This window comes from Protopterus annectens, chromosome 16.part0, assembly GCF_019279795.1.
Source record: "Protopterus annectens isolate FY-2018-M chromosome 16.part0, PAN1.0, whole genome shotgun sequence".
NCBI lineage: Eukaryota > Metazoa > Chordata > Ceratodontiformes > Protopteridae > Protopterus > Protopterus annectens.
Genome location: NC_056750.1, coordinates 34,539,812 through 34,559,934, shown reverse-complemented (window position 1 = coordinate 34,559,934; position 20,123 = coordinate 34,539,812). Strand labels below are relative to the sequence as shown.

The 20,123-nt window shown below is 39.6% G+C and overlaps 1 protein-coding gene across 1 annotated transcript in view; it reads left to right on the top strand.

Moving 5' to 3' along the window:
• Nucleotides 1-19,270, top strand: part of MED27 (mediator complex subunit 27) — a 1,926,959-nt gene extending 1,907,689 nt beyond the window's left edge. Inside the window, exon 8 of the mRNA XM_044058476.1 lies at nucleotides 18,852-19,270. Within this exon, the coding sequence (XP_043914411.1) occupies nucleotides 18,852-18,986 (135 nt within the window). The 3' untranslated portion in view covers nucleotides 18,987-19,270. The remainder of the gene's footprint in view (nucleotides 1-18,851) is intronic.
• Nucleotides 19,271-20,123: the final 853 nt, after the last annotated feature.

Genomic DNA, 20,123 nt, shown 5'->3' with positions numbered 1-20,123 from the left:
AACTGAATTCATCAACATTGTGCTAGACAACAACTTTATATTGTTTGAAGGTGAGCACTATAAACAAACAGCGGGTGTAGCTATGGGGGCTGCTTGTGCCCCCATATACGCCAATCTAGTCTTACTGGATTGGGAGGAGGAATTTGTTTTGAAATCACCCTGGACGGAGTATATAAGTTGTTATGTCAGGTACCTGGATGACTTATTCATCCTTTGGAAGGGGGATGAGGAGAAATTTAAGAATTTCATTGATTACATCAATGGAAGTACCTCTTACCTACAATTCACTCATAACATCAGTAGGACAGGAGTAAATTATCTAGACACTTACATATTCAGTGATGGACATTCTTTTCAGTCTAAGATCTACAGGAAAGATACTTTCTATAATGCCTATTTGGAGTTTTCAAGTAATCATCCCTACACACAGAAAAGAAGTATTTTAAAAGGGCAGTGCATAAGGGCTGCTAGGATGACATCTAGAAAGGAAGATATGATCCTTGAGATGGCCTTTATTGGCAAATTATTTAGACAGAGAGGTTATCCTGAAGCTATGATTAAGGACATCACTGAATATGTTACACGTGAATGGGGTAATAAGTATATACATGTCCTTAGCAAGTGCTTAGTGTCATCCAGTGGAAATGAATGTAGTAAATCAGGAGATGGATATCATAGGTCATGTATATTACAATTTGGACATCATGTAGGGGATGTGAGGAAGATTATAGAGATTATAGATAGTAATTGGAATATTCTTACTAGTGATGAAGGAATTTGTGATAGAGTAGGCGAGAGACCAACCTATGTTTACAAAACAGGGATGAATTTCAAAAAGATGATTGATATTCGGTCCGATTATAGTGACAATTTCCGGAATACTCATAGGATAGGGACCAAGCAATGTGGACATTGCAATCAGTGCTCTTCCATTTTACAAGTGGAGAGTATTAGTTTAGAGAATAATATTAGAAGTAGGATTTATTTTTGCAAGGGAAACTGCCAGACCCAACACGTTGTTTATATAGGAAAGTGCATGTCCTGTCCAAGTTTTTATGTTGGAAAAACGGACAGGAAATTACGTAATAGAATTTATGATCATTTATACTGTATAAAAAAGAAGGACATAAACAATGCACTATATAGACACTTAGTCGGTAGTGCTGGCTATGATTCCTTTAAATTTGCCATTCTTGAAGTAGTTAAGAACAACCCCGGGGGCGTAACATTAAGGCAATTCTGGGGGAAAAAGAGATCAAATGGCAGATTAAGTTAAATGCGGCAAGTCCACCAGGCATTAATGAATATATTCCTACCAAGCCCCTTATAAGAAATTAATTATGCTGTAGGTCTGTAAAAAAAATTTTTATTTTTATTTTTTAATATAAGTAGTTAAATTTTTTTAGAAATGCACAATATAATCGTTGCAGTTTATAACTTTATACTGTAATTGTTATGTAACTTGTATTCATTGTTAGATTTGTATTATACATTTTTGATATTGTTCTTTATATGCACTTCATGCATTTATTACATTATTTCATATGAAATATTCATCTAGCATGTATTATTAGAGTTGGGGTTATGTTTCATATTCAAACTGACAGAGAATTTTTAGTATATGATTGAATTCTGATGCTGTTTTAGGCATTTTTTAATTCATTATTATTATTGACAATATTTTTAAAGTTGTTCAGTTGGGTTTCATTAATTGAAATGTGGTTTAATTGGTCAGGTGATGTTTTAGGCGGGTATTTAAGAGACAAGTTTTGATCCATTTAGTGTTCTGATGAAATCTACTTTGGGTAGATGAAAGCGCTCAACCTTTGTTTTGCATGTTAATAAAAGAAGTTCATTGTGATATTTTCGTGGATCATGGTTTGTTCTGGGAACAGTTTTTGGTTCTGTATTTCTTCAAGTGTTGAGTTCCCTGAAAAACTCACCTTTCTTAAAAACATATACATATATATTTTTTAAAACAACACAGTTAAATTAAATACCATGAATAATTATAAACTATAACAATATTTAAATTCACCTGTCATATACTTTCAATTGTAACACACTAGCAATTGATACAACATCATTAAGGCCAGCAAATGCAGATGCATGGAAGAACAATATCCACCACAATTCGCGTTGCTCTAAAACAAGATTCCATGGTCCCCCTAGGGTTTACTGGCACCTGTTCCAAAACAAAATTTAAAATTATGATTTTGACTTTCTTTGACATGATTTACTAATGCACTCATTTCTTACTCTATTCGAATGACATTGTTATGATCATAAATTTTATTAACAAGGCATCCAAATATGCTATAGAGGCAGTTCCAGTTTAATATGAAAATTGCAAAAAATCAGTGCTAGCATTTATAAAATCCATAAAAACTGGAATCTCTTCATGTAGTCCCCCATACAGTAAATAAATAATCTAAGAAACAAGCATACATTCTACATGTTTAAAAAATTCACTTTGAAACAAATAACGCAACTCCCACACCAACATAACATTTGTATACAATAGGCCACATGGTGTTCCCATAGCAACACCTATTTGTTTAAAATAATGTCCATCATAATATATATCTTTATTGCACAATACCATTTCCATTAAGTGTGACAAAGTATTAATCCCGTCCTGAGGAATATGAACATAATCAGTAAAAAAGTCTGTAAACCCCTCCAAACCAAGTACGTGCGGTATACAAGTAAAGAGGTCCTTCACATCAATTGTTAATAAAGTCCCATCCAGGAAAGGTCCCACCTGATTACATTTTAATAAAAAATCACAGGAGTCACGACACAGATGTTTTACGGATAATAAACATTCGGTACTTGCGTATTATCGCAACTAGATTTTGCATCATTTTTTAACTTTGTTGATTTCTACTGAAACGGCATCACTGAAGTGTAATATGGAAGGGTGCACTGTCCTTATAAGATTTGTGGGACGCGTCCTTTAAAGACGTCAAGCATTGATTTATGTGATCGCAGTGGTTCCGTGTGTATGTCTGTTGGTTCTGAAAGGAGTGTGGCAGTTAAGCAGATGATATTGCGCACAAGCGGAGTTTAAACAGCAGATTAGGCGCTTGCTATTATTTTCTGTAGTGTTTTTGTAGTCTTAGGGTAGGTTTCTCATTGAATCGGCTGTGAAAAGAATAAGTAATGGTTTTGAAAACAGATCTCTTTCCTTCACCGACTGGCAGCATGTCAAAGGAACGTCTTGAAAGTGGAATGGGACTTGCTTAAACTGACACGAGATGCTGGCGGTAAAGGGGAAACCTATTTTTCAAACCTTACTTTTCCGACTTCAGTTTTTTTCAGCCGTTTCAATGATAAACCTTCGTAAAACTACTAAAACATTACAGGAGACATGTGTCTAACCTTCATAACACTACTGCTACTACTTGACTTAAACAGAAGCAACCAGCATTGCCGCAAAAATCTGGTTACATTAATACGTAAGTACCAAACATTCTTTTAATTACTGATCAATAAATTTTGCAATAAAATAAGTCTTAGAACCGGTCCCATCAATGATAGGGTGAAAAGGTGGATTATAAATGTCCTTGTGCTGTTTTGGCACACCAAAAATAGTAGGCAATTTTGGTGTGCTATTACTCACAAATTTAAATTCATCCACTGTCAGTTGCCCCTCTGTCAACATATCATATAAGAAATAATCAATCCTACTATAGGAAATGTTTATTTCTTTAAGTGACGCCTCACTATAGGACTCATCATACAATAACTGTAATATCCTTTAGTTGTAATCAACCTGATCCATAATAATCAAGCCCCCACCTTTATCAGGTTGCATCAACCTTAAAGAGACAGATTTTTTAATGTCCTACATCATCTGGCACTGTATCCTTGATATATTAGACATGCACGTAGATTCTGTTCTAGACAAAAAAGATATTAGATCAAGTTCACAAACTTTTTCAAACTTTTTCAAGGTTGGATGTAGGTCAGGATTAAAAAGAATTCTTATTTTATTTTGAACAGAGGAAGCTGTATTATTAAACAATGAGACCAAATTCAATTTCCTTGTAAAAAGTTTAAGTTCTATTAATACTTTAAGCAAATCGTCTCCTTTTGTAGCAACAATAGTCAGTCCCTTGGTAAACAAGTCAGATGGGCTCCAGTTATATCGTAGCTACTAAAATTGTACACACTAAAATCCCCAGAACAGTTCTTAATAATCTTTAAAGTATTCAAAATGCAAACTGTACAAAAGATAAAAAAGTGTGGTATGTGTAGCCAATGTCGTTCTATCTTGGAATGCGACCAAGTACTTTTGGGTACAAAAAATATTTATGTCGCTGGCCAGTACTCTTATCGAACAAAAGGGGTGGTTTATGCTGCAAGGTGTTGATCATGTGTAGTCTATTATGTAGGTAAAACTGAGCGTAAGCTCAAACACCGTATTTATGAGCATAACCATGACATCTGAACATTGAAAGAGACGAGTGCATTAGCAAAACATGTAAGTGAATGTCAAAATCATAATTTAAAATTTTTAGTTTTGGAACAGGTACCGGCAGTAAACCCTAGGGGGTTCCATGGAATCTTGTTTTAGAGCAACGGGAATTGTGGTGGATAATGTTCTTGTATGCATCTGCATTTCCTGATCTTAATGATGTTGTGTCAATTGCTAGTGTGTTAAAATTGAAAGTATATGATAGGTGAATTTAAATATTGTTATAGTTTACAATTATTCATGGTATTTAATTGTGCTATTTTTAAAAATGTGTACGCTTTTAAAAAAGGGGGGTTTAATTAATAATGAGTGATTACATCAGTTAAGGGTATTTAAAAGGAGTCATATGACTGTAATTTTTTCTTGTCTGAAGAAAGCTGGTATTAACTGGCCGAAAGCGCTCAATAAATTCTTTGTCATTCGTTAATTTTAGTGTAGTAGCCCTCTGCTTTGCTTTTTCTAAGCCCACTGATGTTCATACTGGTGATGGACTATATTAGCAAACAGGTCAGAGGGAACATATTGACAATTCAGCTGTATGCAGACAATGTGACATTACACACAGACTTTGAACAGGAATTTTACCAGACAGAAGAAGAATGGAATGCAAAACTAAAGGCACATGAGATGAAATTAAATTTAGACAAGACAGCTACTATAGCAGCAAATGGGGAAATCAGAAGCAGCTGAAAATTGAGAAAGAAGGGGGGAAACAGTGAAACAGGTTAACAGCTTCAAGTATCTAGGACTGTTGGTTGAGGAAAGAAGGGAAGTCTGAATGAAGAGGTCAAAGTTAGAATCAGAAGGAATGCGACCAAGTGGCACACAGATGTTTGGGGTCATGTGTGATAGAAGTATGCCAGTGAAGCTGCAACATAAGGTGTATGAAACGGTGCTGAGCCTGTAATTTTGTACGATACAGTCACATTGGCAGTGGAGCCAGAGCAACTAGCGAAGCTAGGGGCAAAAGAGATGAATTGCCTGAGAGGGGTGTTAAGATGTACATTGTGGAAAAGACAAAGAAATGATGACATCAGAACAGAAACCAAAGTAGCTTCAGTTGCAGAGAAGGTAAAAAAAAAAAAAAAAAAAGACTGCATTGGTTCATGCACATGTGCAAGAATGGAGAAAATAGTTTAAGACAACGACTTGGAAGAAACGGGAAAAATGTCCTGTAAAGAGATTGATGGATTTTGAGAGTGAAGACCTGAAACAGTCCGGCATGACTGTCAATGAAGGTAGGAGAGTAGCAATGAATCAAGAGAGATGGCGACAAGTGATGTGACACCCCAACCCCATGTGAGGAAAAAGGGTTGATGATGATGAGCTCAAAGGTCACAGGAGTAATTTCTTAATAATGAGTAACTGCAGTTATTTTTTTATTATTATTACTAATGTATTCATATGACCTGTGATCTTTGAGCCAAATGTTCTTTGTTTATATGTTGTATATTTTTCTAACTCTGCTTGCTAGAGCTACTCTTATTGTGTACAATGGATGATGATGAGTCACAGATATTTAGGTAAGTCTTGGCTTCCTCATTGTCCTTAGACCGCTAACCTCTTACTCTTGGTAAGAAACATAAGTGTAAGAGGAGCCACTCAGACTCTACTCCATGAGCCCCCTACTCCAGATGTCAAGGCTGAAGAGGGCGTTCATCCCCCACCCTGATGATTCTGTTTGGGAAAGTTCTTGAGATGAGAAGGAGAGGAGGAGGATGGCCTGCAAGCACTGTAATACCTCTGCAAAGGATCCTTCAAAAGGCTTTCTAACCCCCCCCCCCGTGCCATCCTCCTAGCTGTTCAGTCCAGTTGCTACAGTGGCACAGCTTATCAGAATTGTGTGGGAAAGCCATAATTTTTGTGGTACCTGTCCCCATAAGACCAAACAAGATTGTAATGCGTCCTAAAAGATCAGATGTACTGGATCAAGATTCCCAAACCAGATTGTATTTCTACCCTAGCTGCAGTCCATCCCTCCCGATAAGGAATCACGGACTGTGGACAGGTTTAGGAAGTAACAAACTAACTTTTCTCATATGTTGAGGATCCAGAGAGAACAAGATGATGATATAATTCATTCTCTGGATGAATTGTAGTCACCAAAGTCATCTGTGTTGTCTGTTGCTAATTTCACCAAGTGACTTGCTCACAGTTCTGTAGATGGTAAACACAGGGCAAAAAGCACTGTCATAGCTCTTTTATGCCATACTTAGCTGTGTCTAACAGACTTCACAAAGCTGACCTTTAGCAATGTCCTTTTCAGTGGGTGTTCTATTTTCACACCATCATTTGAGTCACTTGAAGAACGTAAAAAAAAAAAAAGAGGGCAAGTCTCCTTACACTGTTGGCATTACATTCTAAATTCCACAGTGCACCCTTTCATGGATTCTTTGGAGCAAGTCATCTCTGGTTTCATCATGCCAACAACAGAGCAGCCAGATTTTAAGAGGAGTCAAAATGGCTGTGATAATCTTCTCAGTGGTAATTTTCCCAGAGGCAGGAACAATCATCAGCAGTAGGGATACTGTAGTCATCTTTGTATAACTTTGGAGGCAGTGAGGTGTCATCTGTTTTCACTTGAAGTATTGCTGAACATCATACAGGGCAAGTGGATAAGAACAGTGTTATTCAGAAGCAGTTTGATTCCATTCCACACTCTTCAACAACCCCACTCTCTTCTCTTGCCAGGCGTCTCATCCTATCAAAAGAGTAGCAGGAAAAGATATTTTAAAACTCATAAAGAAAAGAAGTTCCACAAGTTTAGAAATTATCTCATTACTACTTTGTGTCCTTTTTAGTCCCAAAAAAGACAAAAAACCTCTGGCTGACCCGTAACTTGAGAACCCAGAATGAATTTATTCCCCAAAAAGCATTTCAGTTGGTTGCAGTGCATTGTCTGTCAGGATGAGATTGGGTATACTTTTTGGGTCTTAAAGATACGTGTCTGGGCATAAAGCTTGCCAATCAGTCAAGGAGGCTTTTGCATTTACTGATACGATCCAGCTAGTATCAATTCTGGGCCCTTCTATTGTGTCTCATCTCAGCCTCCAGGATATTCACTAAGGGGATGTCCTTGCCTGGACAACTCGTTCCTACAAGAAAAGACCCAGCCAAGATAGAATCTTCACTGTGTAATACCTTAAACCTTCTGTAGTAGAAGTTCATGGAATGCGTGCAAATGATCTCTTAAGGACATAAGTGTTTCAGCTACATGAATACCCGTGACTATTTTTTTACTTTTTAAGTTTTTATGGGTACATTGAGGCCAATAAAGCCAGACTTCACTTGCTGTAGACATGCATGTTTAGGCCTCTTTTATGACTTTGTCAGTAAAGTGTAAGTGGATTGTTTGGCTACACTTTAGAAACACAGAGCTTAAAATCAAGCCTGATGTCCATAAACAAAAGTCTGTCTGCAAAATATCTCAAAACAAAAGATAAAAAGGTCACACAGATAAAGCATTCAGTAAAAACTGTAAGAAAGACTCAGCCAGGCTATAGTCTTCACTATGTAATATTTTAAGTCTCATGTAGTAGAGGCCTATAGCTTCTTTACAGTACCTGTTTTAGGGCTGATATTGATAGCCAGTTGACATTCAGTAAAGTAATGCAGTGATATTTGTGTTGTAAGGCTAAGTTTATAAATCTGCCAGTTTTATTATTGGCAGTTTTTATTAAGGAAGTATTTTGGCTGGAATTAAGAACAGTAGTTGACCACATTAAAGATGAGGCTATTGCTACTCGTGCTTCTGTAGTTAGGGGATTAGGTAGAGGGTAGTAGCTGTTCAATTTCAAATTAAACAGGGCAAGGCATTTCTTGTACGGTACAAGGAAACACTTCTTGTCTGGGCAATGAGTGGCGCGAATGTCTACCATAGCACTTTATACTCAAGAGAGGAAAACTGTCTAGCAAAGCAGTTTTGACATAAGTTCTCAAGACGCGCTCACATAGAGCCTTTCTCAAAACAAAGAGATGTTATTGTGCTTCCCCTAGGTACCAAAAAAACCTTTGCGCCTCCCCATGCAAGAAATTTTATATTACTCTGTAAGCAGACTGACCCCCCCCTCCCAACTCCACCCAAAAACATACATACAGATATGCTGTTAATGCAATATGTGAAATATTGATGATTTTATTTTTTGGGTCATTAACTTCTAGTGAAATGCAAATTTTCATTGACTTTTATCCTTTTGCACTTGGCTTATCTCACGTATGTTTAATACTGAATAGTACACAGCACGTTCAGGCTTTCCTTGAAGCAGGCCTCCTCCTGGCTTTACCGTATGAAACATGCTGCAGCAAGTCAAATTTCAGGTCTAGCTATGAGCATTCAGATTCTACAAAAATGTTGTAAGAGTTCACTTTGGACACTGAATTATCTAGAGAGTTGCATTGCTACTGATAAGGAATGTGACCCTTCCTCTAATTGGAGACATTCAGGTCAGAAAGTTGCAGAAGAGTGACGACTGAAGAGCTTGGCGGAAAGTCCTAATGTGCTTAGCAACCGCAACTCCCATTCAGGTTTCAGTTCTGTCATGTCCTTCAGGGTCATCTGTTTATATTAAGATTTCCCACCTTTGGTGGGCCTGGTTTTCTTTATTTTGCTTTTTGAAGCAGTTGGTGATTTGTTTTTGAATGTGGCTTAGTAATCTTTTAATTATGTTACCTCTGATGCAGAGTTGAAGCATTTTTTTCCTTCTGGACATGATCATTTCAGAATAGTGTTTTGATTCTTCTACTAGTATGCATGGCAATCATACTTGGTTCAGTTTTTCTATGTGAAATGTGTATAATGTACAAGTATAATGTATATATACTTATGCACATCTTAAACAGGATGCCAGCAATGATGAAGTTATGATTGTCTTGATCAATAACATTCTGGTGATTTCATCATCTCTTAATTAATCCATCATGCCTTACCATCATGACACTGAACTATTACTCCAAGCTTTTATCTCTTGAAAAACAAGTACTAGGGTTTTGTGATGTCTTTCAATTCATATGCTGCAATATTCATAACATGAGGGAGTCTGCCTCCGGCTGACTCGTACATCCAGCCAGTATACAAAAGTCTAATGCTACTGTGAGTTACATGTGATATTGCACAGAATCAGAACATACACCTGTCAGAAAGTGACATCGGGTATAAAGTGGATGTCGGCACGTACCAGACCTCAGAACTTTTCTGCTGCCTATCTGATGATCTGCTCCGGTCGTCGATCATCATACAAGTTGCGAACCTTGGTTCAGATAAATACTCTGTTGTGGTTTTTTCATTGCAATTTTTGGCTACTGTGTATTGTCGTGATTACTTGTCAGCTAGTAAGGGCAAGTGACTGTGTGGAAAGCAGATTCCACATAAGGACTCTCATGACCTTTGTTTATTTTGCCTAGGCCCTGATCACGACCATGCTTCTCATGCTGTTTGTAAGGCCTTTGTACCCAAGACCCTATTTTAGTGGCTTAGCTTCCCTTAACTTATATCTTGAAAATCAGTACCTAAAGCATCTTGCATGTGACATGGAAGCTATGACAGGTCCTTCAGCCGAGCGGCAAGCTAAGAAGGCCAAGAAGCCTAGGCCTGATTTGCCCTCTGCTCCCTGCTAACCTCCTTAGTTCACTAAGCCACACAAGCTGCCATGTTTGTTCTGAAAGTCTCGCCCAAGGCCGATGTTGGGCAGGAGGCAGCCCTGGAGTCGGTAGATACTCCTTTGATGGACATCAGTGTGGAGGCCATAAAGGTCCTGGTAGGGAAATTTAGGTGTCCGACTAGGGTGTAACAGGGGAATCATGGCTCGTTGTAACTGAAGGCCCGCATGGTATTTCCCAGATTATAGTGTGAGAGGATGTTCCTACTGACATTGTGGAGTATAGGCCAACGTCAGGCCCATCCAACTTTCACCACATGGAGCCCCCCAAAAAAAATAATTGAGACAAAACATGTTTCTCCAGCTCCTCAGGGACAGCCACCAGATTGGCAGACCTTTTTCTAAGACCTTTTAAATGCTTTTATGGCCCTGAGACAGTCCTCAGCTCTTTCTGTCCATTCACCTGCCATTCCTTCCTCTACTCCTCAAAGGAGAACTTCTGAGGAGTATCCCTCAGATGAGGAGGAATCCTCAGGGGACGAATCTTGTGCTTATTCAGCCCGAATTTCTTCCCCTTTGCGTTATGCTTACCCAGAAGAGTAATCTAATGAAACTGATTACCCGGGGGACGATATCTGTTTTGGGGAAACAGTTCTTATGGTGAGGGTGTTTTTCAAGTAGGATTGTTGTCAGATATCTGACATCCAGAAAAGGTACTATGACCTGCTACAGATGGGCTCCCCTTCCCCATCTGCCATACATCCTGTTTTGCCAGCCTTCCTAGATGCCTTTGCTGTTGCTTCAGTGCCCAAATTCTCAACCTCCAGCACCCAAAAGGCCAGATAGATTTTATAAAGTGCCAGAGAACTCTAAATTCCCATTCAAATGTCCCTCTGCAGACCCTGCTCCCATCTCAGTATCTGCAGATGAGGCATCCAAGATGCTTCCCTCCACTTCTCTGCTCCCCTCAGATAAGGAGAGGAGAGTCATGGAACGGATAGGAAAAAGGTTTACACTTCAACTATTCTGGCTTTCAGAGCCATTAACTATGAGACCCGTATGGCCAAATATTCCTTGACCCTTCTTTCAGATGCTAGCAAATTACTGTCAGAGCTTCTTGACTCTCCCACTAAGGCTAAGCTTACCTCCATCCTTAACTCCTCATCTCAAGTTATATGGCATTCCATAAAGTGCAACTATGTTGCCGTGGATGCATCAGTTAGAGCAGTTGCATCTGGAGCAGTCCTGAGGAGGTAGTCCTGGCTGAGGCTCCAACCTTTGCCTGATGATATTAAGATAAAAATGAATGCCCCCTGAACAACAAAGCACTGTTTGTTACCTCTGCTGAAGACGTGATGCATATCTTTGTTTCCCCGGTGCTCGGGTTTCAGAGCAACTGTCCTATCAAGACCACCTTTGTTAGAAAGTCTGCCAGGCCCCATTCTTCCAAAGGTAAGAGAGGTCCTAGAAAACAATTTTCATCTAAATCTACCCCTTCTACTCCCTCTCAGAAGCAGCCTTTTCAGGCTAAGCCAGGTAGTTTATAACTACCTGCCCCCTGAACCTTTAACACCTCTGTCCATTTGTGCCACTCATTCTCTCCCTGCTTGGAAACAGATAACTCAGGACTCTTGGGCCCTATCCATCATCCTGCAAGGGTATTTGATGGTTTGTAAAACTTCTCACCCCTTCAAGGGTATTCCACAACCTCGAAAAGAACAACTGGAATTTTTCCCCCAAGTCATTTCTAGCCTTCCTTCTCAGGACACTGTTCAGTTAGTGCCACCTTCCTAAGTAGAAAAAGGGTTCTACTCCAGGATGATCCTGGTACGCTGGAAGCATGGTCCTTGGAACCCATTCCTAGACCTTTCCTATCTAGATACTTTTCTGAAGTTCCCCACCTTTCGCATGTTAACTTTACCTGCCCTTCTTCCTCTCAGCCTCCCTCAGGCCTTCATGGTGTCTCTGGACATTAAGGATGTCTATCTTCATATTCCCATTTGTCTGCGGTTCAGGAAGTTTCTTTGCTTAGCTATACTTCATCACATTTTCAATTCTGTGCCTTGCCCTTTGGATTGTCTACGGCCCCGAGGGTGTTCACAAAATGCTTTGCTCCTGAAATAGCTTTCTGCAGGCTGCAAGACATACATATATTCCCAAACCTAGACAACCTCCTTCTGCAGGCCCAGACTCCAGACATCCTTCAGGAGAACCTTTCCTTCATGGTGTCACTTTTGGAGAGTCCAGGGTTCACAATCAATTACGAGAAATCTTCTCTCTTTCCTTCCCAAGACCACATCTTTCTTGGCTGCAGGATCCAATCAGATAGGATGTTGGCATCCTTGCCTCCAGAAAAGGTCCCGTCCCTCACCTCCTTACTTCCAGAATCTCTTGCTCCATCAATCCCTGACTGCCAGGAAGTTTATTCACAACCTGGGGTTCATGGCTTCCACTATTCCCATGCTCCCTCTAGCCAAGTTGCACATGAGGAAATTCCAGTGGTATTTGAAAACAGTATGGGTACAACACTCTTACCCTGTAGAGCTTATCCCTCTCCTGCCTTGCCTGAAAAAAGTAATTACACTGGTGGATCTAACAGGTGGCAAAGAACCCAGGCTTACCCTTGCAACCACCTCCTCCCACTCAGGAGCTGTACACGGATGTTTCAGACATGAGATGGGGAGAAACACTGGACTCATGGAGGGTCAGAGATGTCTGGTTTGTTTTCCAAGAAAAGGCAGCACATTAATATAAAGGAGATGAGGGCCCTGATCTTCGCTCTCCAAATCTTCAAATCACTTTTTCCTCCGGGGGGTGTTAACATGGTTGCAGACAATACCACGGTACTGTGGTATGTCAACAAACAGGGAGGGTCGAAGTCCTACTTCCTGTGCAGACTGGTGTTGCAGGCCTGGGACTTGGCTGTCCAGAGTCAACTTTTCCTCCAGGTGGTTTACATTCCCTCATCCCAAAATGTGGGGGTAGACTCACTGAGCAGGTCAATAATTCAATCTCATGAATGACTGTTTCACAAGGATGTGATTCTGGACATAGTCCATCGATGCGGTATACTTCAGGTAGATCTCTTTGCTACCCCCATGAACAGACAACTTCCTAAGTTTTGTCCCAGATCCCTTGGCATAGAAGGTGGATGCCCTATCTTTCTCTTGGAAAGGAATGTTTATTTTTGCATTCCTTTTTTCCCATTTCTTCAAAAGGTCATGTTGATCCAACAGGAGCAACCAAAAATCTTGCTAGTGACTCCCTTTTGGCCAAGATAGCATTGGTTCCCCATTTTTCTGCATTTAGCCGGGGGCAGTCCCCACAAGTTACCTTACAGAATGGACCTACTCGCACAGGACAAGAGAACTTTACTACATCAACAGATGTCAACTCTACAGCTGACTCTAAGGTTGATAGGGTTTTGATTCACTTCAGACAACTTTTTTCTGAGGAGATGCTACAAGTTCTGCAGGAGGCCAAAAAACTCTCAACTAGGAAATCCTATGTTTCCATATGGAAAAGGTTTTCCATCTGGTGTCTTAAAAAGGATTTACAACCACTACTAGTGGATGTTGCAGTGGTTCTGTCCTACCTGTGTGAATTACTGAAATGTGGACTATCATACTCCTCAGTAAAAGCTCACCTTTCCGCTGTTTCTGCATGTCTGCCTATGTCTCCCCCTTTAGCTTCCAGATTGGAAGTTAAACTCTTCTTAAAAGGTGTCCTTCACATCAGATCACCAAGGAAACCAGTCCCTTCTCCTTGGCATCTCAACTTTGTCTTAGAAAAACTCATACTGGCCCCTTTTGAGCCAGAAAATTCTCCTTCTCTCCAACACTGCACCTGGAAAACAGTCCTCATGGCCATTACTTCTGCCAGAAGAGTGTCTGACTTACAGGCTCTCGTGTCCTCTTCCCCCTTTACAGTTTTCTACAAGGATAGGGTTTTCCTACACACTAACCCCTCCTTCATGCCCAAGGTGGTTAATAAGTTATCCTTCAATCAGTCCATCAGTCTTCCATTTTTTCCCCTTCTCCTCAATCCTCTAATGAGAGGATCCTACACACTTTAGACATGCACAGGCAACTCGGATATTATTTGGATAAAACCAAACCAATTAAGAAATTTTATCAACTGTTTGTTTCCTATCACCCAAGAGCCCTGGACCTACCTGTTTCTAAGCAGACTGTTTCCACTTGGATTTCCAAAACTATTTACTTCTATGTGGCTCATGGACAGATTCTACCTTCACCTATTAGGACACATTCCAAACTATTTCTTCCTATGTGGCTCAGGAAAAATTCTATCTTCGCCATATTAGGACACATTCCACTAGAGCAGTGTCTTCCTCTGATGCCTTCTCTAAAGGCTTGCACACTTGCTGTATCTTGGAAGCAGCTACTTGGTCTTCTGTTCATACCCTCACAAAACATTATAAGTTTACCCTCACGAAACATAAGTTGGACAAGATTTCCAGGTCCATAGCTGGTTTTGCCAGGGCTATTCTGCATGGGTTTGTGATGAATGTTTCTGCTCCTCTGCCCAATTCTTCTTCTGCATGAACTTTGGTATTCTCCCTCATGTCATGAATACTGCAGCATATGAATAGAATGACATGGAATTGTTGTGTAAAATCTTACCATAACCATAGATGTCCTTCTCTTCTATATGCTACAGTATTACTCCCCCCCTCCCCAGCCTTCCCCCTGATGCTTGCCTGGCTTCTGGTGGCATGTTTTACTCACCTGGGTTCAGGCTGATGCTTTTTGCTGCATTCAGTTCTGAGTTCTGGTACGTGCCGATGTCTGCTTTATACCCAATGTCACTTTATGACCGGCATACGTTCTGCATACACCTCACACTAGCATTAGACTTTTGTATACTGGTCAGACGTAAAAGTCTGCCGGAGGCAGACTCCCCCTCATGTTATGAATACTGCAGCATATAGAAGAAAATGACATCTATTGCTATGGTAAGATTTTACACAACTATTCTTTCTCACGTAATGGGTGTCATGGATTGTCCTTTGTTTTATTTTTTTCTGTGAAAACATCAGTGCGTATTCTTCTTGAATGAACCATGGCTGCAAAGTAATTAGCCAGGGGCCAAACATGCAAGTGCCACTTTGGCATCCCAGCCTGTGTGCACACTTGTTGACAGTGTCCACACCATAGGAATAATCCCCAGTTTTCTTGGAATTTACTGTGGTAAGTAATGGGTGCACTGACTTCACCCCCCCCCTTACAAAGAAAGATGTCTTATAAAAAAATTTCAAATGCCATTTCAGACATTTGTTTGTTTGAAATGATATTTATTGTCAATTCATTTGAAGACCTGCTGTACACTCTGCACCATGCTTATGGCATCTGTTCATATCTGCCTGACATGTTTGGTATAATTACTGTGGTAGAGGTGGTCCACAGTTTGTGGCATCTGTTCATATGTGCCTGACATGTTTGGTATAATTGCTGTGGTAGAGGCGCTCCACAGTTTGCTGTGTCTTATCGTTCTGCAGCTTTAACCTGTCTTTGTTTTTCTCAGATATCACTCAGTTCACATTTGTCATAGATTAAGTCCAACTGTGATGTTATTTAAATTTTAAATTTTGTTTGAGTGACTCAGTAAAATTCAGTGTTTTCTGTTTAGAGGATTTAATCGGGTGGAAGAGTGGCACAGTGGTTAACTTTGTCATCTCACAGGAAAAGGTTTTCTAGTTCACTTCTCAGCTGTGGTTCCTTCTGTGCGGAGTCTGCATGTTCTCCCTGTGTTCATGTGGGTTTCCTCTGGATGCTGCAGTTTTCTTCCACATCCCAAAGACATGCAGTAGGTGGATTGGATATTCTAAACTGGCTATAGGTGTGTGTGTGTGTGTGTGTGTGTGTGTGTGTGCGAGTGTGTGGTGTGGAAGAGCAGCCGTGGCAAGGTTCGCCATTCGGCAGTGTGAACCTTGGCTCTTGATGATTGCCACTGTGACTCTCCAACCCCATGTGTAAAAATGAGAAAAGGGAGTTGTGGATGGATGGATTTAATGTATTTCACATACTGCATTTAACTTTTGAAACAAACACTGGATCGTGGAAATGCCTCAATAAAACACCAAATTGCAGTAAACAGGTAGTAGAAACACTGCAAGCCATAATTTTTTTCTTCCAAGTAGAACCACAAATTTATTAACACAAAAGATTAGCGCTTTCATCTGTTCGCCATGAAAAAACTTCATCAGATATACTCACACAGCTCAACTTCCTTTTTATACAAGGCATTAACAGGAAGTAGAAAATTAAAGCAACACACCCCCTAAAAACATTCTTGCTCTCAACATGAGTAAATCAAGAATAGTAGTTCACATTTACATAGCCTTAAAATCAAGCAAAAAATAAAATATAGAACCTTATAATTCTTTCAGGGTATAAAAAATATACATTTATGTATTTATTATATATATATATATATATATATATATATATATATATATATATAGGTCTACTTGAGTTGGACGAAAGACCAGAAAGATTGAAATCCGGAACGCCGAGACGAAAACGAAACCGCAGAACACCAAAAAGCGCGAAATTCAAAACCTGATGCTTTTCGTGTTCTGCTGTAGGTAAGTGTGTGTGTGTGTGTGTGTGTGAGTGTATTTGTGAAGGGAAATGCTGTGTATAAGTGTGTGTTGTGACTGTGGTGTGTGTGTGTGAGGGACTGTACTGTGTGGGTGTGTGTTTGTCTTGTGTGTCTGTTTGTGCGATCTCGGAGTTAGAATATTAAAGTAGGGGGGTGCGGGGGGCACAAGGGGGCTTGCCCCCTGCCTATCATTAGTGTAAGGTGTTTTGTTTAGTAGTGTGGGGAAGTTGTGTCTGTGTTTTTGTGTGTTATATGTGTTTTGTAAACTTATGTGTTTTTCGGTGTTCTGGGGTTTTGTTGTTTTCGTCTCGGTGTTCTGCGTTTCGTTCTTCTGGTCTTTCATTGTTACGAGGTAGACCCATATATTTTTTATATATATATATATATATATATATATATATATATATATATATACATATAGATATATATACATGCATCCAAAAGAAATTAATAAACAACTGTTATATATAAAAATGTATAAATATATTTGTGTGTGTGTGTGTACATATTTATATATATGTATGTATATATGTATAAATAAATCAAGTCCCTCCTCCATAAAATCATCTCACCAAAGCTTTAAGTTTTAAAACACTGGTTAAAGTAGCCTGATCATTTAAACCTGGCCTGTGCATCACATCAAGCCTACGTTGTCACACCAACTCTCTCAAATTCAACACAATGTTTAGACAGAGCACTTGCATCCTCCTTAATTTTAATATCCCTCAAGTACTCATAAATATGGCTCCTAAATTTTCTTTTTGTTTTCCCAATATAGAAACATGCAAGACATACACAGAGCACAATACACCACTTTCTCTGTATCACATGTAAATTTACCAGCTGGTTTAAATTTATAACCATTAATTGTAATTTTATTCCTCTCCAAAATGTACACATGATGGAAACAAAAACCACATTTCTTCATCCATCCATCTACAATGGACCCAATATTTTTCTCAAGCAAATCCTATAAATTATTACCATTCTGGTAAGTAGTAACTGGTCCATCACTAATTTTACCCCAGTATCCCTGTCATACTTCAACACCTGCCAGTTCTTCACCAAGACATCATTTATTTTCCTACTTGAGCTATTAAATGTAGAAATGAAGGCACTTTTATATTTATTTATATCACCATTACAGTCACTGCTCCCATTCCATGGTATGGGATTATCAGATCAAATATCTCTAATAATTTAACTTTTCATGGGATTTGCTGTCATTTGGCCATTTTGTAGGATTTGTGTATGGCAGTGCTGTATTTTTCTCCATAATTTGTTGCTTTTGCCAATAACACTTGCAAAAGTGGGTGAAAAAGCTATCATGCAACATAATTATAAGGCCACCAATGAGCTTTTGCAAGTTGTAGACAGGGGGAATCATGAGAGTTTTAAAAGAAAATCTCATTCACTGATTCCTTAGACAACAGAGCATGGGGATGAAAAAATGCATAAAAATTTGCTAAAGCAAGTTCACTGTTCTTGCAGTATGCACCCCAATCTAACACCAGACATCCATTCATTTCCCAGTAATAATGGTCACTGTTCGTGCAGTATGCACCCCATTCTACCACCAGACATACATTCATTCCGCAATAGTAATGGTCACTGTTCTTGCAGTATGCACCCCGATCTACCACCAGACATACATTCATTCCACAATAGTAATGGTCACTGTTCTTGCAGTATGCACCCCAATCTACCACCAGACATCCATTCATTCCACAATAGTAATGGTCACTGTTCGTGCAGTATGCACCCCGATCTACTACCAGACATACATTCATTACACAATAGTAATGGTCACTGTTCGTGCAGTATGCACCCCGATCTACCACCAGACATACATTCATTCCACAGTAGTAATGGTCTGTTCTGCCTAGAAGCATAAATTGTTTCTGTTGCATTATAAGACACTTCTGAAAAGTAAGCTCCTGGGATGCATTGTAGTAACAGAATAAACTGTGATAAATTTGTAGAAAATGGAGCATCTGTACCATGAAAACATCTCTACCAGTAATTTGTCCTCTTTTGTATGCCAGCTTTCTACTAGTTTTATTTTCTCTTGTTGCACTGCTTGGTTACTTTGGTTTCCATTTCCTTCTCTAGATGTAAATAGCTAATAATACCATGGTTCTGTCTTCTAGACTTGGCTGAGAAGTTACTCAAAGCTGTTTCAAGCTCCATGTCAACGCTGTGGCAAGTACCTGCAGGATGGCCTTCCTCCGACATGGAGAGACTTCAGGACCCTTGAAGCATTTCATGACACCTGCAGACAGTGAGGCCATGCTGACTTTGCAAAAGGAGGAACAAGTCTGGTCAGAAGACTCAAAAAGCACAACATAAATGCAAAAGAGAAAATGCAGACGTGCCAATTTCTATTTGATGATAAAATATGTCATAGTCTGAGCCAGTCTCTTCAGTTCAAAACTTTTGGTTTATTAAGGCTAGCAAACATCTTGTTTTTCACTGTACTTAGATGGTTGTGACTGTCATCATGGAAGTGTGTTTTCTACTACCTAATACTGTTGTTTTGTACTTTAAAAAAAATAAACTGTAATTTCAACATTTGTTTTTAGTGTTTAATATTTGATGCTTAATTTCTGAAACTGATTTGTCTTTTAGCCCTGTTGCAGTACCCCAGCTTCTGCTATCTACCACCCTTGTGTGACACTGAGACCTCCCCCCTAGTATTCTCCCACACATAAACAAAACCAGAAGCACACATAATGTATTAATATATTTTTTTATTGTAATTTTCTATATTGTCAATGAGGAGTGTCACTATTCTAAAGTGCCTATTTTCAGTGGAAACCTGGAAGCACTGTTCAGTTAAATGACTTGCCCAGATTCATGCAGTTTGCAAGTGGAGGGTGACAGAATCAAACCCAGGTGTGCAAGATAAATCTTGTTACCAGCTGTGAAAGATAGTAGCCTCAGCCCTGTGAAAGATGGTAGCCTTAGCCGTGTGAACTAAACTAAAGTATATTATGTCATTGTTCTCTATATCTTAAGTATGCCTTTTCATTTATTGGCTGCATGGCATACAGGGGTGGAGCTTTAACTACTCCCCTGATGAACCTGGGCTGGCTCTGATTGCTGAAGGAAGTGAGCAGGGAGGAATAGGTTCATAGGCTGGTACTAGGCTATCGGCCCTAAGGCCTATGCAAGCCTAGCCATAACAATTCCCTGGATATTTCTTCCCACAATATTTATTTCTGTGGGCCCCTGTCTAGCAGGGCAGCTGACATGATCCACGGGGTGAATTTCCTATTTCCCATCCAATCATCAAGGTTCCTTTTGAAGAGGGCCAATGAGGCACTCTGCTTGACATGTATGGGCAGTCTATTCCAGAGTATGGGGAGTGTCTGGGTCAGAAACCTATCCCTCCAGCATGTTTTGTTCATTGTGATGATAAG